Below are 27,187 nucleotides of genomic sequence, written 5' to 3'. Positions count from 1 at the left end.
CGTAGGCACTGGTGCTAGTAGCTGGTGCCTTAACTGCCTGTTGTAGGTAACTGTTATGCAGTATTACTGTAAGTTTGGGAAGCTGACAGTTGTCAGACCGCTTGTGGGTTGGGGAGTTTTATGGTTGGGATTGTAGGTATACACCGGATGGTCTGGCATGATTTTGTGGGCGGATGGGGGGTGGAAGGAAGGGGCTGTACATGCTAATGGCTGGCAATGCTGATTGAGTGGAGGAGTATAGATTTCTAACATGGAATATTAGAGGTATGGGTTCATCCTTGAAACGCTAGAGTATCCAGAATTATATCAAACACAGGGGTGCACATGTGGTCCTCCTACAGGAGACGCACCTTACGGAGATCAAGGTCACTAGACTCAGACGTAGGTGGAGAGGACAACTCTTTACAACCACGTACTCGGCCTTTGCAAGGGCATGTTAATATGGATCCACCCGGGGTTTCCCTTCTCCCTCACTCAGAAAATAATAGACACAGAGCGGAGGTTCGTAGTTATCACCAGCACTTTAAATGGGAAAGAGATAGCGGTATGCAGTGTGTATGCAGCTAACTGGGAGCAGCTTCCCTTTCTCAAAGCATTTATTGGGTAAATTGGCAGGAATATCACCTGGAAACTTAGTAGTGGGAGAAGACATCAATTGTGTGTATGATGTGGAGTAGGATCGATCGACTCCTTCACTACAGCTGGACTGTGGGATGGGGCTTGCTGGACATATGGAGGTTACAAAATACACAACGCAGATAATACTCCTATTATTCACATTTATATGATTTACACACAAGATTGGATATTGTCCAATGTGGTGACGGGAGGAATATCTGGGTAGATCCCTTTCTGGTCCTAGTCCCCTACTCTTGCGATTTACACCCACCCCTGGGAGGATCCCCATTCCCTTGTGGTGGTTGGACCCAGCGTTGTTGGAGGATGATGGTTTCCGCCAACTCCTTTCTGCAGCTTTGGGACACTACTTTGCCGAAAATCAAGAGACAGCAAGCTCCCCATTAGTGGAATGGGAAGTGTTTAAAGTGGTGATCCGGGGACACTGTATGGGACAGAAGGTGGGGATCTGATGGATGGTGACCCAGGAACTAGATGAATTAGAAGGACAAATCCTGACACTGGATAGGGAAATTGCAGGTGATTCTTGTTTGCAGGGTAAATTGGCAGAAGTGAAAAGCCTCTATAATTCCACATGGGATAGATTGAGGGCATTAGAGGGAGGTAAAGCTGGACGTTTGCTGGCCTGGTTGATTAGGCCGGAAAGTAAGGGTACACCTATCCCCATTATAACGGAGGCACAGGGCCAGATAATTTCCTCTCCAAGGGCTATTAAAGCTGCGTTTCATACCTATTATGAGTCGCTTTATGGGTTGCTGGAGGTGAGCCGGGAGGGTGAACCCCTTTTATATCTCGAAGGCTTGAGACTGCCAAGCTTAGACCGCGACACTGAAAACTCGTTGGCACTACCAGTTACAGCGGGAGAAATTAGAAAGGCTATCAGAGATATGGCTAGAGGGAAAACACCGGGACCTGATGGCCTCCCTGCTGAATTTTACGCTACCTTTGTAGATATTCTAACCCCAAAACTAGCACAGGTGTATGCCATTGCACTTAAATAACAGCTACTGCTGCCCTCAATTAATAATGCCTAAAACCAAAAACACACATGCCCAATTGACTGAGTTTCAACTACTATCCATGTTAAATTTGGATTTTAAGATACTGAGCAAGGCGCTGGGGACTAGGCTCTTGCCTCATATGAGGTGCTTGGTTCATGAGGACCAAAAAGGTATTATTCCTACACGATCCACGTCCAACAACCTTCGGCGACTGTACCACGTCATGTTCCATTCGGATATAGGGAACTTCCCAGATGCACTAGTAATTGTGATAGATTTGGAAAAAGCTTTTGATTCTTTGCGCTGGGATTTTTAACTAGCAGTAATGGAGAAAATGCAGATGGGAGAAGGATGGCAGAAGTGGATTCGTCTTCTATACACAAAACCTTGAGCACGTATGCGTACTGGCCACGTAATATCGACTCCGTATCTTATTCATAGAGGCACCAGACTGGGATGTCCCCTGTTGCCCTAGATTTTCCCACTAGCGATGGAACCACTGGCGGAACACTTTAGACAAGAAGGGAGTATATTGGGGATCCCCCTCGAAGGGCCGAACACATTATATCGCGATATGCTGATGTGTTAATATATTTGCGGGTTGACCTCAGTGGGATCCACACAGCGATACGCATATTGGAAGAATTTGCGGGACTCCCTGGTCTACGCTTGAATCGGCGGAAAACTTCTCTGTTACTGCTGCACCCTGCTCTCCCGAGGCCACCAGTATTACCGCCTAGCCTACAATAAGCTTTGGTCTCCTTCAAACACTTGGGGATACAAATTTATCACACACAAACTGATTTATTTGACAGTAATTTAGGGGGTGCCTTGAGAAGACTTCGGGCAAATGTGGCCTTGCTGGCGTACGCTCAAACTTCCAGTCATGGCTCGCATGGCATTATCCAAAATGGTAAAACAGCCACGACTTTTATATTACTTTGTAAACCTGCCAGTTGTGGTGCCCAAACACTGGTTCCAGACTCTCAATGGGATAATGCAGGATTTGGTGTGGGATGGTGGTCGGAAGAGAGTGTCGCTGCAGACCATGAGGCTCCTGTTGGCGGGCGGACTGGGGGCCCCTGACTTTGAGGCCTACTATCTGGCGGCTCAGCTTCAGTAGCTTGCTATATGGTTGGATGGGAGAGACCTGTCTACATCATTGTTTGCCCCTAAGACTATACACATGTCTCTGCTCCCTAGGTTGCTTAATTGTCGTCAGAGAATTAATCGAATGGGCGTGTTGCTCTTTGTGGCGGTGACTTGCTAGGATAGATGCATAGCATGTTCCAAGGGAACCCTGCTCTACGCACCCAGTATTCCACTTACAGGTATCCCTCAGGTGGAAAGAGGTCCTCCTCTTACTGACCGACAATTGGTGGGATGGGAAGAGGCGGGCATACGGACAGTTGGTGATTACTACGGAGATGGCGAATTGCTACCGTTAGATGAGTTTCTTGAATATCACAAACTCCCACCAGTACAATTTTTAAACTACCATATAATTTGAGGGGCGATGACAGAATTATGGGTATATCAGAGAATGAACTGGGTACCCACCCCACCCTACAGGCACTATTGACTCTGGGTTTGGCAGGGCATTTGGTTAAACGGTTGTATCTGGCAATAAGGGAACTAGCTTCACCATTATTGCCTAGACTGCTAGAGCGATGGGAGAGCATGCTAAATAGACAATTGACTGAGAAAGAATGGGGGAGGGTTTTGGGCGGTCCAAAAAAATATCCCGGAATACAGCTTTTAAACTAGTGCAATTTAACATTATACACAGACCTTACCTACCCCACATAGGTTAAATGTGGTATATGGCACGGAGGACCAGGTTGTGCTTGGTGCTCACAACTGGATGCAGACTTTGACCATATGATTTGGTCCAGTGGACAGCTAGTAGACTTCTGGTGCATAATTGTGGGTATGCTTAATGGTGTCTTCTCTAGATCACTAGCGTGTTCCCTGGAGATTTGTCTGCTGGGATTATTTCCGAGACCCAAGCCACAGAGAAAAGGGCATAGGTTTATAGACTTGGCTTTCATCCTGGCCTGACTACGGATAACTCTTGGGTGGACAAAACATGCCCCGCTGGTGGTGGTTTGGGAGGAGGAGGTTACTCGCTGGGCTAGAGCAGAGGAACAAGCTTCGTTCAAGAAGATAGGATTACAAAACGGCATAAACCGCTGGCAGAACCCTGGGCAGATACGGTAAAAATGTGGGAACAAAGACACACACCGGATCAGACCCAGATTTCATCCTCGACCGACTCGGACGGATAGCTAGAAGTATTTACTTAGATACCATGACTCTTCACTTTCCCCTATCTATGTTGGGACCTGCTTCCCCGCCCCTCTTCTGTTAGACACTGATGGAGATTCTTTAAATGACAATAGTATTTTAAATGCACAGACAGAGGTTTAGATTTAGTTGTAGTTGAAAGTTTGTTTTGTTTTGTATGGTTTATCTTTTTTTGAATGCCGTCTTTTATCAGCCTGGCACTGATTGAGCGTATACTGCAGAGATGGTAAGGTAGACAACAGCCATATGTATATGGGCGACAAGATACAAAATGAGATGCTCACCAGCTCCCCACTGAATAGGAGTTAATAACAATTGACTGTTACGAAGATGCTTGTATCCGCCAGGAATTCTTGCCTCCAGTAATATTGTTTATGTATGCGATGCTGAGCTTAAAACTTAACATTGCCTTGCAGGATGCACCTGAAATATTATCCTAGCTGTAATCCAAACGTGCTGTAGTGAACGTGCTCTTCTTCAGTAACTGTGCTGGTTTATGCATAACTGCCAATAAAAAAAGATATTTAAAAAAAAAAAAAACTCCGGACACCTAGAGTACTGGAGAAATACACCTAGTCCTGGATATCCAATAATTTCTTAAAATTGCAGCCGAGTGCGGAGTTAAATTTAGGCTGCTCTTCTCAACATGTGGTTAAAAAAAAGAAAAAGATCCATCTATTATTGCTCAGTTTATTAACTTACCTTGCCATAAGGTACAGAGAGCCCTACCGCTTTGCAGACGCCTCATCTGGGGAGAAGAACACCGTGTCCCTGCACATCCTGCCCGCCTCCCGCCGCTCGCTGACCAAGCTGGGCCGCCGAGTGGAGCGCGGGTCAGGAGACTACAAGCCCCATCAGCCCAAGCGGGCTGCAACGCTCCAAGCCGCGCCAGGAGGCGCTTAAAGCCAACGTCAGCCCCGCCTCGCGGGACGCCGGGCGAAGCACGGGCCAAGGGCGGGCCCGTTTCAGCCCGTTCCAGACTGAACCAGGCTGGGCTGGGCCCCCTCCCCTTGGTTTGGTTTGTAATCGCTTGATGACCCTCTCTTCAGTTAAAGGTACTCTTTAGTTCTGTGTTTTGATTCTTTTGGCTCGCTGCCCCTGTGCCTGCATATCCACATTATGTCAGTAACAAGGGGATCCAGGAGTAAGACTGCACTTAGAACTGCGCAGTTTATAGGCCCCATCGACAAATTTATCTCTACTACTACTGAGGCTATCAATTTAAACATTTCCCTTTTAGAGCGCAGGGTATCCCAGGACCTTGCGTTTGCTAAGAGATCCTCCCTGGGTCTCATAGCTACGGCTTTAACCCCAGTCCCAGCAGTTACATCTATTCCCAGCCTTTCTCAACCCGGAAATGTTATAGCACAAGTTCATTCCATTCCCAATGCTGTAGATCTATCGGCTACAAACCTGTCATTGGGACTGGACTCCACTGAGAACCTTGAGATCACCCCGGATTTGGAGCGGATTGTAGTTGACGACCAGACCCAAGGTATCCGTTCCATGGGGGTGAGAGAAGGTGCCATTCCTAAGCAGTCAATACCCTTAAATAAAGGGAATAAGGCCAACCAACATCCTAAAAACAAGAAAAAGAAAGGGACTACTACAGCACCAGCCATGAATATACCTACCTGTACTAACTCTGTAACATCTGTTTCGCCTAACTCACATTGTACTTCTAAGGGTATTGTCCAGGGGGGTGCACCCTGTCCGTCTGACTTTGATAATACTCAGTTGTTTGAAAGACTCAGGGACTTATTTAAACATCAACTCCAGCCCCTGGAACGGAGTATCATGGCCATTGAGAAACAGCTTGCCATTCTTATTGATAAATCTCCCAACCATCCAAGGGCAGGAACAGCTAAACCTGGGGGGGTTTCATCTGTGGTTTCATCTGTGGTGTCCTGTCCGGGGGTTCCTTTAGCTAAGACTAACATAGACAAACCATCTGTCAATACAGTTATGTTTAATACCAAATCTAAAACAAAGGATCCCACAATTTTAACATCGTCTATTTCTAACACCTGCATTAATTGTTCCAAATCTAAGCCGAAAGACAAACCAATACCCCAGACACCGTCATCCAGTCAGCAAATTCTTGCTGTCCAGACCCCACAAGTTACCTCCAATGATGCCAATCGTACCCTGACCAATGAGCCTTTACAGCAATTTACCAGCAAAAATAAGGCCCCCAAAGCTAATGCCCATGCTGACAAAAAGAGGCCTAGACCTAAACGCCCATTTCAATTGGCTCCTGAGGTATCTCCATTTACGGCAATTTTAACAGGAGTACCGGAACTCCCAGAGGGAACTGATGAACCCCACTGGTCCCTCCGGAATAAAATTCTGCAGTGGCTTAGTATCCACAGGCCTCTGAAGCCCCCATTCACCTGTAGAATATCTTCGGTACGCAGGGTATCTTGGGTGGGTAAGATCCCCAAGAGCATTCAAGGGGATTGTGTCATCGTTACATGCGAGGATGCCTCTACTGTGAACCACATATGTTCATGGCCTGATCTAGAGAAGAAAGGGGGAATCGATACCCACCGACTCTCCTTTTTCTACCCCCCTACTTCTAATTACCACCACCCAATTCCACCGTCAAATTGGGCTATGAACCAAGAACACCAATGGGACTATGGCGACCCATGGCAAATTCAACAGTTTAGAGGTAGGGATTGGGTACCTCGTCCCTGGTATCCCAATAACAACCGTTTTGCAGACGGCGGGTGGCAGGGTATCCAAACCTCTAACAGATTTGACTGCCTGGAGATGGTTGATTGACTTTATGTCCCATTACCACCGACTCCAACTGTCAATAGGCGGTCGGCATCTGGTGTGGTTGTGCGATCCGACCCTGCCAGCCCTAACGCTGCTCTTACAGTGGCCCCTGTGTCTTCTAGTGGTCATATGGTTTTACAGAAGACTCCCGCACCCAAAAGTTCTTTGACCCAATCCCCTCCTCTTTGTCACCACCCTTTTAACATCCAACCCCCCACCTGCAGGTTAGTAACCGGACCCTGGTGACCTTATTTTGATATCCTGGAATATCGCTGGTATCGCAGGGAAATTAAATACCCCTTTTTGGTCTAGATTCATAGGAGAAGGGTTCGATATAGTCCTCCTCCAGGAGACCTGGAGTCAGGAGGATATCAATGTAGAAGGTTATTCTTCTTATTGCCTAAATGCCACCAAATCCAACTCTGGCAGGGCAAAGGGGGGTCTCTTGATTCTCCTTTCCAACAGATTGGAAACCTACAAAGTTAGAAGCAGCTCAAATGTGGGAGCTCACAGCCAGGTATTAAGGATTGCATGTGCTAAGGGAAAGGACCTGGTTCTCATCAACTTTTATAATAACATTTTTGATGCCTCCAGAGGGAATATCCTGTACCCCCTGGAAAAAGAAATCGCTAAGGCTATAGGCATTTCAAACAAGCAGTCAGACATCCTATGGGCTGGGGACTTTAATCTGCAGCCATGTCAGCTATCTAAGGGCAACCCATGTGGCTTTGGGATGAAGACGGATAATTCTAACGGGAGTGTGGGAAGGAGTGAGGATTCTCCCCATTTCCCACATTGCCATTACAGCTCCACCTTAAACAAACTGCTATCTAAATTAGATGTATCCTTATTAAATTGTAACAAAAATAAGCAGAATGCCATTTGCCCACCTTTACAGGGAGGGAAGCTGGGACTTTCATCGATCACATCTTGTTCTCAAGCAATGGGGACTATGTAAGCTTGTACGTGAGAGAGGAAAGTCTTAGCGATCACAACAGTATTTGCGTCACCCTTCCTACAAGGGGTGTCACACAAAGAACTGGGGAAACCTGCACCACCGATATAGCGTCCCAACGACCCAATGGTCCGAGAATCAAATGGACGGGGGTCAATTCCGCGGCCAAACAAAGGGAGGTAATAGTCAGCTGTAAAATTGAGATTAGTTATTGCCTTAAAGAAGTTTTTAACCACGATCTTCTGATATCTCAATTTATTAATATCAACACCATCATTGAGGGTATCTTCACCAAGAAACCCTCAGCTAATAAAACGATAAAACTGGGATGGTTTGATAACCCTGTACTGTAGCCTTACGGGAACTAAAACGTGTTTTAGGGCTCAAACCTCGTGATGGCATTAGCATCAAAGAAGCAAGGGTTAATTACAAACTGGCTATCTCTAACAGGAAAAAGGTACTACAGAGAGAAGCTTGGGATAAATTGAATGAAGCAGTTGAGACAAAAAATAGTAAACTCTACTGGGAAATAGTCAACAGTCCATTTCTAAATACAGAAGGTGTCCCAGAAATCACTTGCCTGCGAGGACTGGGTTTCTCATTTCACTAATATTTTTAATCCAGAAAGGGTATCACTAACCCTACCTCTTGCCGACTTGCCAATGTGGTCACCTATACCTTTAGAGATTACGCTGCAAGAGGGACTAGAAGGCCTTGCTAATAGCAAGGGGGGGAAGGCCCCGAGACCTGATGGGGTGCCCATAGATTTATTAAAAACAGAACCTAATCTGTGGGCCCCCATTTTGGTTAGGACCTTCAACTGTGCAGCGGAAGGCAATTTTCCTCCCTCCTGGGGTCAATCGGTCATTGTCCCCTTATTTAAAAAAGGCAGCAAATCTGAGGCCTCCAACTATCGGCCAATTTCTTTATTGGATGCCTCAGTAAAGGTTATGAGCAGAATTCTGCTCAAAAGACTAGAAACATGGGCAGAAGATATGAATATTTTAACTAAAGTGCAATACGGCTTCAGGAAGGGGATGGGTACCCTGGAGCAATGCGTGAATTTGGATCTTTTAATTAACAAATATACAGTGGCCAAAAAGGGTAATTTATTTTTATGTTTTGCTGATCTGAGCAGCGCTTTTGATTTAGTTGATCACGGCATTCTTTGGCAGGTTTTATTGGAGTTAGGAGCACCGAAAGAAATAGTACATTTTCTGGCTAGGCTTTAACAGAAACTTTCTTGTAAAGTCCGATATGGCACCCATGGTGAATGTACACCATTCTTTAAGGTATCTAGGGGCATCCGCCAAGGATGCGTACTAGCTCCTCTTTTATTTTCCCTCTTTATTAACTGTGTTGATCGCACCTTGGCTACTATATCAGCAGACGCCCCGCAGATTGGAGGCAACTCTGTCTCAATTTTACTTTATGAGGATGACGCGGTACTTTTATCACGCACTCAGATAGGCTTACAGCGTCTTATTGATGGTTTTATGTTGTTTATACAAAACAGGAGACTCTGTGTAAACAAATCCAAGACCTATGTTATGTTGTGCGGTGAGTCAGCCAATAAACTAAAGTCCAATTTCTATCTAGACAGCGATAAAATGATACAAGTTAAAACATTTTGTTATTTAGGAATCACCTATGCTAATGATGGGTCCTGGAAATCAGAGCTTGACAATGCCAGGTTGAAAATGACTCGCTCTACTAGCAGCGTTTTTCGATTTTCTTCTAAGCTCGGTTCGAGAAGCATTCGTGATATGATTAACATCTATAATATTCGCTGTGTTCCCTCGGCATTGTATGGGGCTGGGGTGTGGGGCCACACAGATGGCACCTCTCTCCAAAAAGAGGAGAACAAGTTCCTAAGAAAAGTGGTATGTGTTCCCCACTCCGCTTCCATTCAATTAATTCATGACGAGGTTGGGGTCGAGTTTATCTCAGACTTAGCAGCCGTTCGTCCACTCTTATTGTGGCGTTCTATTTGGGCTAAGCCAGAAACTCGATTCACTCAAGAAATTATCCTTGACTGTATAGGCCTGGACTTTTCTTTACGTATTCTTTGGCTGAAATATATTAGTTTTTGGTTTAAGACTCTGTTTGATATTGATGTTCTTACCGACCCCGAACTTGCGGTAGAAATACCCAAAAAAGAGATCAAACAAACTTTTTTATTGTACAAAAAGAAAGGGCGAGATGAGGTATATGGTAAGCTAATTACTGTGAAGTTCTATAGAGAACTTAACTTACCATCGGGGTTCCAAGCCTATCTCCTATATGTCTGCCGCCCATCTCATCAATATGTTTTAACCCGTGTCAGGCTGGGTATTGTACACCATCTAGTTGCGTTCCCAGTACAGAAACAGAAATCTGAAACCCCCTGCCCTTGTGACAACGTTTCACGCCAGAGTTGCTGCCATTTCTTACTTTTTTGTAAATGTTATCACTTTTTAAGATTAAAGTACTTAAAACCTATATTTATTAAATATAATATACGGTCTTTTAAGAATGCCCTTGTGTTACTATCAGCTTTAGAAAATGTGGACATATGTTTTTTTGTTGCCACTTTTATTTTGAAATGTACAGCTGCCAGGAAAAGAATTGTATTGCTATGAATTCTATATTCCTGTCTGTACTTCCCCAAAATGTACAGCTGCCAGGGTGAGCATTTTTTAGCAGTGTTCAACTTATTTTCAATCCTGTCTGTACATGTTTTCTTCTTTTGATTTTTCATATTTTTACCATACAGCTGCCAGGAAATGTTTAGTGCTGCTATATTCCTATACTTTCCTGTCTGTACTAAAAAAAAATTTAAATCAAAAATGTACATGTCCCATGATTTAGGCAGGGGCTTGTTATTCAACGTACAGCTGCCAGGATAAGCATTTTGTGCCAATTTATTTATTCCTGTCTGTACGATTTTAACTTCTATACCTTTTGGTCATCTTCATGTTTTTTAATTACGATCCAATGTTTAAACGCTTGTTAGTATGTGTCCTATTGCCACATGAATTATTTTGGATTCCCCTGTATAAATTTTGTATTTTATAACAATTTTTTAATGCAATGGATTGATTTCATGTTTTGCTTGTATGATTTGTTTGCAAATCGAATAAAAGCTTTGAAATTGAACTTACCTGTTGCTTTAATTAAATCACCTATCTGAGAAGCTATAGAGAGGACTAATGTAATCTTGCTTTGAGGAAGTGCAATTTATTTCTACAATCCCCACTGGTGAAACTAGACAGACAAAGAAAACTCAGAACGAGTAGCATTATCTATCTAAGGGGATTTTCTAAATATTCTAATTTATTTTTGAAACATTATGAAAATGTGATATTCATAAGATATGTCTGTTCATATAGTCATACATAGTTTATATGTTTGACCTATCACATTTATGATTATCATACTTTTGTATAGCCCTTCAATTATTGGCATGGTTTGTTGAAGTAAATGACATAAAGTTGTCTGTCACTATAGTAGTTAGGGTGTTTGTAAAATAGTAATAAATTCAATGTAGATTATAAAAGTGCTTCAAATATATGTAACAAACAAAATGTTAATGATGAAAACCTCCAATTTCATTTGGAAATTCTTTCTTTAGATGTACTATAATTTGGAAATTATTTTCCTAGATATGTCTGCTCAAATAGCAAACAAATGATTTTTGAACTTGAAAATGGTAATTTATGAATATTTTTAAGATGGAGTCGAAGAGTCTAAATTGAGTAAAAACCCTTGGTGTGTGTCTTAGTGTTTGGTGTTGCGGTGCAGAGTTGGACTTGCTTTTCACACTTTGTAGGGGACTTATGGTTTTGTGTAAAGGAAACACAGTTCAGCTAATAGCCCCTGTACATCACAAAATAGAGTTCTCAACTTTATCAAAAGCAAGTAATGCACAACAAGCAGTAACAATATACAGACAAGTTTTTTAACATACGTACTCTTACGGTAGATGTGTCCTTGCCCTCACCCTTGTTTCAATGCAATTTCACATACCTTTTTCTTTCTGAAGAGTGTCTGAAAAAAGGATGACAAATGTATTACTTGTGCAGATTAAATACGTCATTGCTTAAAATGTAAAAGGCAAACTTTCAAGAGTTGTTCCATGCTTATGGCAACTGTGGTCGGGTGAAATTCTCACAATTCAAGCTATTCACAAAAATTGTTAAAAATGATGAGATTGAAAATGCCCACCACAATGAGCATTCAACAGTCAGGATTGAACAGAACAGATGTATCTGCATTTGGAACATTGCAAGACCTACAACCATGTGCACCATCTTAGAGGCTGTGTAAAACCTTTGTGCCTTCGCCCACATTTAGCTTACATGAGGCCTTCATAATGTGATGCAGAAAAGATATTTTTAAATAATGTCACATATTACTACTTTAAATCATAAGCATTGGACCATCCCATCATCATAGGTCTGTCTCTGCCTCACTCTTTTATTTGTTTCTTATTTATGCCATAACCATAGGTAATGCTTATGTCCACTCACATTGGCAGCAATAGGGTATAACCTGTGGGCCAAGCCTACATTGCTCAGATGTGTCCGTTGTGGAATTCTGGAATATTTCAGAAGCTTGTCATCATCAACAAACCACTTTATTCGGTTAAGTTAAAACCATAAAAGTACAGACACAAAAATACAAACATATATGTGCAAAAGTACAAAATACAGTGTCAACAATATAATGCAATCCGGCAGTAACAGTCTATGTGCAAAAGACACGATACAGTACTAATCAGGTAAAGTGCATTCCAGGGCAAAAGTGGCAGTGCATCCAAGAAATTTGATATGGACCTCATTAAAAATATCAATCATTAAAAAAAAAAATTTAAAGATAAAAGCAAATGATCTAAAACCTCATTAATTATGGGCTATCCTTGCGGCTATTTCTTGACCTAACAGCTGCCATAAGGAAACTGGCTATATAGAAGATCTCCTTGCGGTCATTTAGTAGCTGTAAATATAATAAGGCTGGCTTTACTTGGATAAAACCCTTTCTTTTTAGTAATGGGAAAAGAAACCTCTTTCTGATGTCACTATACAAGTCGCCGAACATTATTAGGTGCATTGTATCCTGGACTAAAAAGTTGTCACAGGTGCATGGCCCTAACTCGTTCAGTCTGCACCACCCCTTGGAATTCAGAAGCTTGTCAATGAAGAAAAGGAAATGGATGCTGTTCAGCTGCCTACCCTTGTACTACTCCTACACTAAGAATTTATTATCATTACTTGAATTGAAAAGAAATGCTAAAATTAAAGTCAGTATAAAAATGTAAATCTTCAGCTACTCGGTATCAGGTTAGCTAAGTAATACAGCAGCATTATCTAATTCTGAAAGGAAGAAGTCCGATTGGGGTTTCTGATTATGCCATTCAAGAGACGGGGGAATGACAAATCATTGCAATGTCTGATATTTTCAGGGATACAGTCGAACTCCAACCCCCTTTCATTGATGACTAACACACTCAAAACCACTAAGAAACAGGACATGTATTTAACACCTTGGCTGCTAGGTGTTTTCCCCTCCTGTGCTGACTTTTTCATAATGCCATCATTTCATGACGAGCTCAGCTCGTCATCAGCACAGCTCAACTGTGCATCATGACGAGCTGAGCTCGTCATGAGCATCGAAAGGGTTAAAAATATTTATTTTAAACTCATAACTCAATACATAAACTCTGAATGTTAACAATACGGACTATAAAAAGTAGTAAATACTGTCATGGTGAGATGAAACAGCAGGAACAATTCTAACATGGATGTTGAGTCCTTATCACCCTAACTCCCTCTTGCTTTTTTGAGGTGATATGCTAAATTTGCTAGAGCAGGAAAGAGTGAGTCTCTTCTTGAGTTTCTAAGATGGTTCACACAGCATGGCTTTGTTATGGAATAGCAAGTTAGCCAGTTACCAGATTAAGGCAACTTATCCCCAGTGAGACCTCCAATTGAGATTTGTGCTGCAATCCTGCATTACTTTTGCTTCGAAGGCCAATAGGTGAATTTCAGATATTCGTGATATCATATATATGGTCATAAAAGACTCTACAAACATTGTTAATAAAAATGCAAGCTAATCAAATTATTTTGTCTTTCGCAATTGACGTTAAGGGAAAAAGGAATGGTTAAAAAATAAAAAGGTAATAGCTGCCCTTTGGCACAATTTTCTTCATTTTATCTCCCAAAAGTAGGGAACAGTCTCTTATTTTTGCACTAGAATGTATTTATGCATTTCTACTTTTTCCAAACCAATGATGATGATGTCATGAAACATTCATGAAATCCAAGTGTTAATGCCAGTTGATGGTAAGTACTTGGTTGAATGACATAGGAATGGCCTATAAATTGACCTTTTACTCTTGATTCAGTAATAACTAATGGGGTGGATGTACATATGCAGTGGAACAGATCATCAATGTCCAGAAAACCCAGCCAATCTGTATGTCTCCTCCTTTGAAAAAAAGGCTATCTACAATACCAAACCTTTTATAAATAATTTGAAGAAATATATAAGATACATTGATGATGCCTTTTTGATTTGGCACGGTTCCGTGGATGATTTTATGGATTTCGATCTGTGGTTGAATAGATAAAACAATAACTTTCAATTTACTATTGACTACCATAACAAGTCAATAAGCTTTCTTAATTTAAATATTAGTTATGACTCAGAATCTTTATCACTTAGTCTATATACAAAACCTACAGCTAGGAACAGACTTTTGAAATACACGAGTTATCATCTTCGTAATCTGAAAGGTAATCTCTCTTTTGGTCAGTTTTTGAGGATCAAACACAACTATATCTAAAGGAAAGACTATTTCAAAAAGGCTAAAAATCCTCAAGTCCAAATTGGTTTTAAGGGGTTATCCTTACCTTTTTGTGAAACGCTCATTCAAATGCGCCTGGTACTATGATTGTGATGCCTTGCTCAAAGTAAAAGAACATCAGGGATCTGATCAAAGAGACTAACTTGTGTGACCACATTTGGAACAGAATCCAACAGAATAAAAAAGAGTATAATGAAAAATTGGCATTTAATACAGAAAGTGAACACACAGAGAGATAAACAATTGTTTGCATTTTAAAAATGTAAGAGATCATCTGGTCAGGGCTTACAACAATTGTGAACCTAATTCATTACAACAGATTTGGGGCTTGACACCTGTAGTGGGTCATTATCCGAGTGGCCATTGTACAGCTTGGCTACCACATCAGTAGTAAAAATATGTATTATCAATGATAAAAAGTGGATTTTGAAACATCATTCAAACTGTCTGTCAAAGAATGTAATGTATTGCATTGAATGTCTGTGTTCACTGTACTACATGGAAAAAACAACAGAAGAAGTTAAGAAACATATAATTCAACACCAGTCACATGTACGTTGTAAAATAATTACTGCATCCCTAGTTGAACATTACATGAGTATGGCTCCGGCCCGAATGAGATGAAATCGTTTGTACTAAAGGTGGTTAAATGTTCTAGACGTAGATGTGATATTGATCGCCAGCTCACACTGAAGGAAAACAGGTGGATCTGGTCAGCCAAAACTGTGCCATATGTTGAATGGCAGACAATTGCCGCTTTATAACTTAATGGTATTGTGGCAGTATTGAGGAACCTTATCTGAATTGGTGAGTACCTTAATGTGCCCTTGTGCTTTTTTGCTTTCCACTAGCATGTATGTTCAGGCCATTGAGAAAAATATCTCCTGATATGAGATCTGGAGCTCTTGTTGTGTATGTTTAGTTTTAGTTTCATTTCTCATTATTATTATTATTGTTTTAATATTGTTCTAATTGGATGTCCAGTGGGCCATTTATTGTCTGTAGTGATAAACTGTGAATTATATCTTTGGTCCCAAGTCAAAATGGCCACCATTTTTAGTTCCGCTACGGTGTGTCCGTGAAGATTTGTTGCTGCTTTGATTATAGATGCAGTACTTTTTTGGAATCTCGGTATTAACAGTAACTGTTGGGAGTTTTGTGTGAACATAGCTTTTTAGGTGACCACCAAACACTGGTTTGGTATATTACGCTGGTAATATCAAGATGGCGGACTCTTTTGTGCCGCCTGGGCACAAGACCTACTAATTGTGCACGTTAGCTCAGACGATTAATATTGGACTTGTAGAAGCACAATGTGTGCTGATCATATAAAGTAGTTGGACGCCGTAAGCCATTTGTGGTTTGAAGTAAATCGAGTAAGTACATACCGCCCTAGATGCCAACTATGCCAGTTATTTAAAACCTGTCTTTGATTGCATTACATCTAACCAGCAGCATGAGGTCACTTCATGTTTGTTGTTATAAATTGTAGAAGAGATGACTGTAATTTCCTTAAAGTCGGGTAAGGACACAGGGCCAGATTCACAGAACTAACTTAAGACAACAATCTAAACTTACTATTTTTTTTTATTCACAGAAGTTAGGATTTTGTCTTAATTTTGTCTTAAGACAAATTTAAGACAAAATCCTAACTTCTGTGAATACCAAAAGTAGTAAGTTTAGGATTTTGTCTTAAGTTAGTTCTGTGAATCGGGCCCACAGAGTCAATAATTTTCCGTGAGTCTTTCTAGCACATTCTGTGGCAGTTCAATTTGACTGATTGTAGTTCTTCTGTTTTTCGTTTGTTGTTTTTGTTTATTATTGGAGTCTCATTGAATCTTTATGAGAAGGCAGCAAGGTATACTGTTTCAATATATTTTTTTGGTATGATGTACTAGGTCAAACTTGCTCTATGTGGTGTTTAACACGAATAGACACTCATGATGTTTGTTTTTGTTTTTTTAGAATATGCTGGTAGTATCATGGATACACGGTTTGGTATTATGGTCACTGATGGTTCTTTTTGTGAGCAGATGATACATTAGATCATGGATGTATTGATTATTTTCTTTTGTTGGTATTTTCAGAAGTCATCATCTTTTGTGCAACGCTGAGTCCTGAGAAGAGTCTTGCGGACCCATATGCCTTTTAAAGACTGACACGTCGACAAAACAACCTTATTTCTTTTGAATATCATGATGTGAACATTCTCTATCTGATGTAAATATTCGATGTTTGGAGTATATGGGCTTTTATATATCCTGTCCATATTATTTTGGAAAAAGGGTGATTACACTTCCTGCTATCCCATTACAATATTGAGAAACTCAATGAGATTGTTTTGGTAGTGGCAGTGTTGCGACATATATATTTGACTTATTTGTATATTGTGTATATATTGTCTATAATTATGGGTGCTTTGTAAAATGAATGAAATATAATATGAATGAAGTAAATACATTTATATTTGAATACATCCTTGAATGTAATCTTCCTTCTTTAAAGGTTTGGGTCACATCTTTGACCTGGAGTAAAAATCAAACGTGGTTGTGATATAAACAATTCCTCAAGGGATATTTTGTATCTAAAATTATATTTTACACAATTCCTTGGTTATGATTGGGTTGCCCTATTTTGTTAATATAGTGAGTTCATGCTCATGCGCTTTGGGATATATAGGTAAGGCGGGATCTGAATTTAGGGTAAGATTCTGTAAACAGAAATTGGCTAAACACAGAAATAAGATCCCTGCCCCTCTAATACAACATTGTGCGCAACTTGAACATTCTGAAAATTGCTTCAAATTAACTATTTTGGAGGCGATCCATCAGATTAGAGGAAGTGAAGACAACAGATATCACCAGGAAAGGGAAGTGTAGAGGACATTATCTTTGGGGACACACAAGGAAGCCCTTAATTAGAAGCCGCGGCCCATGCAGGGAAGAGCATTGGGGTGGTGGGGTCGGGTGGGGGGGTATTTCGACAGATGCTGATGATTCCTTTATTAGACCAGCAGTTGGTTTCCAGGGCAATTATTGAAAGCATTACCTCAATGAGCTCCTAATTCAAACCTTGTCTTAATAAACAATACCAATTGCCAGTTCTGCTTAAGTTCAACTCTTGTGCCACTTTCAAAATTATTCTTTCCCTCTCATTGATTATTTTATACTTTTTCGTAAGGAAACAAATTGTCTGTCTAAAACTTAACCAGAGATTTCCCCTCTGAAGTGCACAATGTGATACAAATACCTCCATAATATAAGAATGGTACTGTTGTAGAAATCTCCAAGTTTACGGAATCCTTGCCTATTATAGGACGGCAATACATTTTGTGAAACCTGGAGACCCCACAACTCACAATCTTTAAGGGGAATAAATGCGTGGCACAGTGGAATATCGTAAGCTTTATGGAACCGTTGATTGCGGTTAGCCATAGTGTTCACCACCTTATACCTTGTTCTTTTGGGTAGCTTTGCAGTACGCAGAAATGCTGGTAACTTAATTTCGGTTTCTGCCAGCATCAGATTAAAAAACAATGTTGTCAAATTTCGAGGTAGGAGCCATCGGCTACGTTAATAAGCTCATCAATGCAGCTTGATAATAGATAGATAAATGAGGCACAGCAAGTCCTCCCTGCTCCCATTCTAGCTGGAGAATAGAAGCTTGTTCTGGGGCTTTTTTTTGTCCATACAACCTGCCATAGAGTTTTGTCTACTTCGTTAAAATAAGAAATCAGTATTTTTAAGGGGAGATTTAAAAAACAGAATATCAGCAGAGGAAGAATTGACATCTTCACTAAAGAGACTCGGCCTACTATTGTCTGAGGTAATAGCAACACTTTTTCTAAACATTTTAAATTTTATTGAGCATTTTTATGTAGTTTAATTGAAACAGTTGAGAGAGATCTGCATTGAAAAATAAGCCCAGATATCTAATAGGTCTTAATGGGCGATTTATTATTATTTTTTTTACTTTATTTGTCAATTTCTGGAGAAAAAAAAACAGATGCAGTACAACATCACTCGATAAGTCATGAGCTCCGAAATATTACACCGCGCAGGGTGTAATAGCATTCCCAAAAACAGCCATGCACAAAAACAGTGGGTGGTGAAGAGGCAGCCGGCATTCCGTTCAGGCGATGATGTGGTGGCACTATGCCAAAGTATTGTCCGCTCCACTGGGCATGACCAGAAGCCCGATGGGAGCTCCAGAATCAAAGGTGCAGCTATGACCAGAAAGGGAATGGGCAGAAGTCAGGCAGCTCCCAGCACCAGCGGCCGCCGCGGGCCAGGGGCCGGCAGGGAACGCAGGAGCGACAACAGCAAGGGGAAAGAGCAGGCAGCGCATGCATGGGTTGGATCAAAGGGGGAGATCAGGTATTGGCCGCCTCCGCGGCTGCCGCGGACCCAGGGCCGGCGGGGAGCACAGGAGATACAGCACCACTCGAGGAGGATCGGGCGAGTAGATAGGCAACTAGGGGACCCCAAATGTCAACAGGATGCGATTTAGCAGGCATCAGATCCCAAAATTCGGAAAGAGCATTTGACAACGGGATGCATCTGCAAGCCAGTCCGCAGCAACCGGGGCGGGCCGGCGGCCCCAGCACATCGCAGCCCTGCATCTCGCCAACAGCACGAGCATAGCTATGAGCCGATGGGATGCGTCTGGACACGGCTTGACAAATCCGAGAAGACATAGGAGGGGGTCAGGGCCCACAGCTGCTCCTGAGATTTCAGATGTTGTAGAGCAAACCTCTATCCAAAACCTCTGCACCCTCGGGCAGAGCCAGGACAAGTGAGCGAAGTCAGCAGCTGGCGCCGAGCATCGCCTGCAGGAGTCCTCCGGACTCAGTCCCAAGAGATGAAGAAACGCTGGAGTGCGATAGAACCTATGCAAGAACTTGAAGTGAATCAGGCGGAGCCGGTAATTCGGGGAGAGCTTGATCTGATTGCAGCAGTATGACCAGTCTGCATCGGAGATGTCCATGCCGAGGTCTGTGCTCCACGCATCCCTCGCCCCGGGTTGATGAGATGGAGAGGCTCCCAGCGCAAAGGCATGTAATCTGTGACAAGCTTACGCCGGGACTCCGAAGTATATACGAAGTCCAGTGCCGGGAAAGTGGGCGGAGGGCTCGGGAAGGTCGGGTGCAATTTCCGACAGGTGGCACGCAGTTGATAGAATAGAAGTGTATCCATCAAGGAGGGGGACTCAGGGAGGGTGTAAACGGAATCATTCGGATACAGATCCGCCATGGTCTTTAGTCCACGAGATGCCGCGTGGTGAGACATGCTGGACGACTGCAAGGGCGGAAAGGCCGGGTGATTGATGATGGGCATGGCGTTAGCGGATAGAAGGGAAAGACCTAACAGACGGAAAAGGTATAGCCATGCCCAGCGCAGCGTATCAACGGTGTTTATCTCCGCCCGGGGGCGAACCGCAGGAGTGAAAAGTGCCGTGGATAGAGGCCAGGGGGAGACGACATCAAGCTCCACTGCCACGTGGGGCTGGTAAGGGGTAGGATGCAATCAAAAATGGAGGAAACTAGCCTGCGCACAAAGAGCGTACAGTTTAAAATCCGGAGCGCCCAGCCCGCCGGCCGACACAGGCAAAGTGAGAACATCGTAAGCGATCCTGGGTTGTCGCCCGGCCAAGACCAGAGACACAATTAGCGACCGAAGAGGGCGAAAGAAATAGGAAGTGAGAGGAATAAGTATGTTAGAAAAGAGGTAAAGGACTTGGGGAGTACCACCATCTTGGCTATGGCTACACAGCCCACCAGGGAGAGTGGGAGCCGGCTCCATTGGGGGACCCTAGACTCTAGCCAATCCATCGCCCGGCCAAAGTTGGAGAGCCAAAGCTCGTCCGGGTCCCTGCTCAGCAAAATCCCCAGATAGTGTGTGGGGCCAGCCGCCCATTCAAAAGGGTAATCTGACCCAAATGAGTGAGTGGCGTCAGTCAGGGGAAAGAGCACTGATTTGTTCCAATTAATCTGAACGCCTGATAGGCCGCCGAACCGGATCACCTCCCACACCAAGGGACTAAGATTGTCTTGAGGGTGCCGAACATAAAGAGTAACGTCGTCGGCATACATGAAGACCATAAGGGAGTGAGATGAAAAACGATACCCCTGTGGGTATGGTGCTGCCAGGGGTTCCATTGCGTTAGCGAAAAGCATGGGTGAGAACGGACACCACGGCCTGGTACCGCGCGCGATGGCGATGGAATCCGACATCAGTCCATTTACCCGAAGTCGAGCCGTCGGAACAGTGTAGAGTAAACTAATATTCTGCAGACAGTGGGCACTGAAACCCATTCGGGATAGGATGTAAAAAAGAAAGGGCTATTCCAGGGTGTCGAATGCTTTCGTGGCGTCGAGCAACGCCACTATAGCCGGAAGGTCGGGGTTAATTTGGTGCAGTACAGAAAAGATGGTACGTAGATTATGTGAGGTGGCCCTGCCCGGAATGAAGCCTGATTGATCGGGCAGAGCAATGGTGGGCGTCAGTAATAGAAGACGGGAGGCAATCAGTTTTGCAAAGATCTTGCCGTCAATGTTAAAGAGGGAGAGGGGGTGGTAGGAGTCTCAGCGATCAGCAGGTTTTCGGGCTTGAGAAGGAGGGTCAGCAAGGCCTCACGGAGAGACGGTGGGAACACACCCATATTGAAGGATTCATTGAACATTGCGTCGAGATGCGGGACCAAGAGAGCGGCGAACGCTTTATAAAAGGCTGCGGGCAAACCATCCAGGCCAGGTGCCTTGTCGCTGGGGAGGCTGCTAATTGCTGCCAGGATCTCCTCCCTCGAGAAGGGCTCATCGAGAAACTTTCGATGGTAGTCCGCTAGCCAGACCAATTCTATAGATTCGAAGTATTGGTCAAAATCCGCCGAGGAGGGGGAAGAGCCCGCGGAGTCTAGGTTGGAATAAAACCAAACCGGGTCCTGATTTCCTCCGAGGACGTGGTGCAATCCGGGCCACTGTCGCTGAGGGCGGTAATGTACGAAGCTGCTCACGAGGGCTGCAAAAGGTTGGCGAGAGTGCGCCCAGGATGATCCCCCTCCCCGAATCAGCGGGCACGGCCCTCTCTACCCAAAAAAGACAGCGCACTACCCGCCTCATCAGAGAATTTGAAGTGTTTTTGGCGCAAATGCGCAAGCGTTTCAGGGCTGGGACTGAGCAGCAGAGCGGCGTCCAAGTCACGGATCTCACCCTCCAGACGAGCAAGCGCAGAATGAATAGACCTGAGGATGCCTGATTGCTTGGAAATCAGTTCACCACGAATCTCCCAGAGGGTAGAGGTAGAGTCGACTGATCCCACTTTGAGCTAAAAAAAGGTAGTGATGGAGGACTGAATTTCGTCACAGAATACTGCGTCTCTAAGGGCATTCGGGGAAAGACGCCAGGAGAAAGGCCGACGCTGAGAACCAGGTGGCCGAAGGATGAGCTGGACCGGCGCATGATTGGAAAGGGTGCGAGCAATATGAGTGGCATCAACCGTCCAGGACAGTACGTCTGGTGAGGCGACCCAGAAGTCTATTCTCGACCAGCAGCCCCGCACCCCGTGATACAAGTACCCTACCTGGCGTCCGGGCTCAGATGGCGCCAAATATCCGAGAGCGCATTATCGGCGAGGATAGAAGACAGAGCGGAGAAGGCCTGCGGGCTAGCCCGGGAGGCGCCCGACCTGTCCAGCGCAGCGGGTAACATTAAAATCCCCACCCCATATAACTGCAGCAGGACCGCAAGAGGAAATCAAGTGCCAGATGTGGTGGAAAAAGTCAGGGTCATCAGAGTTCGGGCCATACACTGCGGTGATGGTAACCGGTTGTGCTAGCAGGAGGCCATGTAAGATCACATATCTACCCACAGGGTCTATGCAGGCCTTAGAGGTTTGCCAAGGAAGGCCGCGGCGCAGCAAAATGGAGACCCCTCTGGCGTATGAGGAGTACATTGAGGAGTGGGTCTCTCCCCAGTAGCACGCCTGGAGCCAAGAAACCGAGCTGGGAAGTAAATGGGTTTCCTGCAATAGACAAACATCCCCGCAGTGGCGCTGTAAATGAGCAAGGGTTAGGCGGGCCTTACGATAGTCATTCAGGCCTCGGACATTCCATGTCCAACACTTCAAATTAGCCATGAGGGGACGTAAAAAAGCAGACACCGCTTGGGGAGGAGCGCAGCAGGGAGACTAACCAGGCCGGGGCTGGGGACCGCGGAGCAAACTGGGGATCCAATGAAGGGAGCATGACAGCCTGCAGCCCGATGTAAAACAGGCCACTCCGGGGGAGGCATGGTCTCGCACTTGTGGAGCAGAGGACTAGGGCCGTAACAGGAGCGCCAGTGTGATGCTGCAGAGGGGTGAAAGGGGCCAAGCCAACGCCACGGCTATTGGGCGCTGGACCACATCGGGGAGCCACCCAAGCCAGACAGAAATTAGCAGAGTTGCAAGCGCAACATGACATATATCATGGAGCATTCACAGCTAAACAGAGGCAACATAGAGACAATTAGACAGGTCGACCATCACACAAGGAAACAACCCCACCCCCAATCCCCTCCCCGCAACAATGCACTCACCGAAGAGAAAAGGGAGAAGTAACCTCAAACATGGCATAGCAGGAGCAGAAGCACATCCGGTAACACAGAGCATCAATAAGCAAGCTGCACGACAAAGCCTCAGTTCTATCAAGAGAACAAAACCACCAACCCGCCGATCAGAGATAACCCCAAACCTGGAATGCCAGGAGCGTCAGAGCTTGCATGAACACAGAGGAACAGTAAAAGAACAATGTAATGGAGTCACAAAGGTGACCAAAGAACAAGACCCCCCGCCCACCCCCCACAGTTCGCAGACCTAGGTCCGCACAGAACAGAACAAGCAGAAAAACTCCAGTTTCCCCCCTCCACCGCCCACTCCAACCCTCCAATCAGGTTGAGAAACCCCCCCACCCCAGGGACCCCAAACTTGGACAGGGAAGCAGAACAAATGAGTTGGGAATCATCCCTGGTGGGGCATGGCAGTACTCGGCGAACACCCCCGCGGTAAAGCAGCTCGAGAAGGACAGCAGCCTATTAGCAAGCAAAGAGCTAGCAGTATGTCAACACTGCCCAGGCACCACAAACATAGGCAAAGGTAAAGTCTATCTGTGGCGGAGGAGATACAAAGAACGAAAAGGGCTGCGCCCGGCAACGACATAGCATCTGAGAGTACATTATACACAATGCAACAAAAAGGAGAGGTCCCAGGAGCAGCAGGAATGAAAAAGAGATGGGGAAAGGCGAGGCCAAACCCCGGTCAGCAGAGGAGGAGCAAATAGCAATAGCGAAAATAAGGAGCATAATGTAGCCTGCAAAGCCCATCAGTCATTGTCACTCAGCTGGTTGGGGGCCTCGCGTGAAGGTCCGGCAGGAGAGTGTCTGGATTACTTGTCCAGGCGCTTGGCAAAAGCGAGGGCTTCCCTTGGGTCAGGGAAAATCAGTGTTTTAGTGCCTTGGCGAACTCTCAGTTTTGCCGGATAAGCTAGGGAGTAAGAAACCTTGTGCTTCTGGAGGATTTTCTTGGCTGGTAGGAATTCTCTTCTTGCAGCTTGCACTGACATGGTGTAGTCGGGATAGAAAGAAAGAGGGTTGCCCTGGTGGGTGATAGTGTCCCTGTCCCTGGCCGCCCGGAGGATGGCATCACGGTCGCGGAAATTCAATATTTTAGCCACGATGGGGCGCGGGGGCATGCCAGGACAAGGGCGTGGCCCCAGCGAGCGATGTGCCCGCTCCACCACGAAGAAGGATGAGAGGACATCGCCAAACAGCTCTCTGAGGAGGTCCTCCATGTAGTCCTCCATCTTAGAGATATTTGTGGATTCCGGAAGACTCGTCAGGCGGAGGTTGCTCCGACGGGAGCGTGCCTCCAGGTCCTCGTTCTTCTCACGGATGATAGCCAGGATTTTGTCCATCTGGAGTAGCTTCTGTCTGTCCTGGGTGGCAGCGTCCTCAGCATCCGAGACCCTGGTTTCGACGTGAAGCAGACGATTGTCATGCGAGTCCATCCGGGCTTTAACCGTGTTGAGGCGGGCTGAGAGCTGCTCTAGTTGAGAAGCAATGCCGGTAACCGCTGACTTCACCTCCAGCATAATCGCCTTGACATCGTCATCCCGGCCCAGGGGAGCCTCTGGAACCCCGCCAGAATCCGTCATCTCAGGGCCCGCGCCATCCTGGCAGGAGGACCTGCGCAAGTCAAAGGCGATTTTGGGCTCCTTGGGATCCGACTTACCCATGGCGCGACCGAGCACCGTGGAGCCAATAGGCAACAGAAGAGGCGTCAGGGCTCAAGATGAGATAGAAAGCGCAGGGTGATCAGGATCACAGCCAGGGGACCCAGGGAGCAGTCAAGGCCACCAAGCACCAGCACCCGCCACTCCGCGAATCAGCACAGTTGAGGAAGAGCAGAGCTAGACCGGCATGGCCAATCCCACAAAGCCAGCTGTCTCAGGGGCCCCGGGGCGGCACCGGGGGTGCGGGTGAAAGCACTGAAGATTGACTGATTGACCAGATAGGGCCAGGGATGGACCCCTGGAGAGCGTCAACACCGATCAGCGCAGGCCCAGCACCTAGGACAATAGCCACCAGACCAGGTAGGGCTACAGCAGGACTTCAGCGCCGGGCTCCACCACCAGAGAAGGCCCCAGAGCCACAACACCAGGGACGGGGACGCTCACCACAGCACGAGGGACCCACTGGACACCCAAGCAGAAGGCGAAAGTAGATGAGGAGGCTCACAGGCAGAGATGAGTCCTGGCGGAGCTAGTTGCAGTGAGAAAGTCGCGTGACCAGTGAGCTGGAGCCCAAGCAGGTGAGTTGCAGCGTCGCCAAATAGGGCCTCCTCGTGAGATATGAGCCAGGGATAAGCCGCAGGCAGCAGTCAGAGTGGATAGGATGCCGGTCGGTGCTCCCCAGCGCCGTACCGCCGATGCTGTGCCTCTGTGCCTCCCAGGAGGATTGAAGGATGTGTTGGAGGGTGTCACCCGGCGGGGCCCCGTAGCCGCTGGAGTAACCGCGCCGCCCCAGCCAGGAATCTGCCGGAAGCTCCAGCCGCTCGCACACCATGATGGCAGGACCTCCAGCCCAACCCGACCGCAGCCCGCAGTGCCCAGAGTCCCGAGTCCCACAGAGGAACTCGCGGATCAGGCGGGGCCTGGGACCACTGCTGCCGACTAGACAGGCCCGCGCCCAGGCCGGGACCAGGCCGCCGGGCAAAGCCGATGCTGGCACTAGGCCCCCAGACAGGCCGCGAACCCGCAGGAGCGGGACGGACAGCAAGCAGCCCACAGCCCGCCTCCAGCTGACCCCCCCTCTGGGGGTGCCACTCACCAGAGGGCGATGGATGTCCCGCCGCGGGCGCCTCCTCAGCGCCGTGGCTCCCGACCAGGCGCCACGAAAGAGATGGCAGAGGACACGAGGCCCGGCCTTAGCTCCGGTCCAGCGGCCCTGTCCTCGGCCCTGGGAGCCCCGGAAGAAACAGGAAAGGCGGCAGCAGGTTCCAGACGTCCCCACAATCAGGTAGGCGGTACAGAAAGGCAGCAAATGTTACTCAGGCTGCAGGATTATGTCCGATGGAAAGCTTGGCTGGCAGAGCCCACTCGAGGTGTGGCCATCTTGCAGCCGGCCAAGCCACGCCCCTAATGGCCGAATTTTTAACCATTAAGGAAGATCGACCTCTGGTGAATTAAAAAGGAGGAGCTCCATTTTGGACTGGTTGACCTTTTATTCCCCTAAATCTGTAAATGCTTGAATTTTCCCAAGCGCCAACTGGATATTTGCCTTATCTGAGTTCAGATATGAAATCATCTGCAAAGAGCTTCATTTTTGTCATTCCTGGTAGAGGAGCCAGAATTGATGTGTTCACTCGGATCTTTATTGCCAATGGCTCGATAAAGAGGGAAAATAAAAGGGGCGAAAGGGGACAGCCCTGCCTGGTCCCACGCATTATCCTTACTTTCCAGAATCAGATCATCAAGGCATAGAAGGATTTCAAAATTTTAGAGCTTTAAGCAAGAAGCCACTAAGGTTCCTGATATTGATGCCCAAAAAACTATTTCCAAACTTGAACTGGGATAGATGAACTACTGTGTACAGTGACAGTAAAATACCACTTGAAGAGTTCATAAAACATCCAATGCCACTATATTAAAAGAATGACCATCACACTCCCCTTTTTCATGTTGGAGATTGTGTACACAAAAATAAATTAATATGAGCTAAGTAGAAGCACAAGTTAATTACCTTCGGTAACAATATATCTGTAAGAAACATAAGTTAGTTATAGATTCCTTACCTTAGAATTACCAACAGGCATCAGACTGGATCCAGAAAGTTTTTTCGTCAGCAGTACCCCTGCACGTCGAAAGGTGGCGTTGATCAGCTCCGCGATCATCGTTGGCATCGTGGTCGCCGAGATGACAGCGTGGCAGCTACTTAGATGCCCCCCTTGTGCGCTGACATCAGTTCTGTGCACGCCTTTCCACGTCAGTAGCTCTGAGCCATACAAGACACTGACCACTGGTGCACAATACTAGGGCCCTGAAAAGGAGAGACCTTAACCCTAGAAATCAGTTCGTAGAACGGGGAGGATGGTCGGGCCGTAAGAAATCTATAACTAACTTATG

At 45.6% G+C, this 27,187-nt stretch overlaps 1 protein-coding gene across 10 annotated transcripts in view; it reads right to left on the bottom strand.

Annotated features, from left to right (window-relative positions):
* LOC147710070 (butyrophilin subfamily 3 member A3-like) overlaps positions 1-27,187 on the bottom strand; it is a 662,391-nt gene that overhangs the window by 299,934 nt on the left and 335,270 nt on the right. For 8 of the 10 annotated variants that reach the window (XM_086920761.1, XM_086920762.1, XM_086920765.1 and 5 more), the window contains one exon: positions 11,692-11,712. The exons of the other annotated variants lie outside the window; for them this stretch is intronic. In XM_086920761.1, coding sequence (XP_086776887.1) covers positions 11,692-11,712 — 21 coding nt within the window. The remainder of the gene's footprint in view (positions 1-11,691; positions 11,713-27,187) is intronic. 10 annotated transcript variants of the gene reach the window in all.

The sequence above is a fragment of the Lissotriton vulgaris genome, chromosome 5, assembly GCF_964263255.1.
Source record: "Lissotriton vulgaris chromosome 5, aLisVul1.2, whole genome shotgun sequence".
NCBI lineage: Eukaryota > Metazoa > Chordata > Amphibia > Caudata > Salamandridae > Lissotriton > Lissotriton vulgaris.
This window is presented reverse-complemented; position numbering and strand designations above follow the sequence as displayed.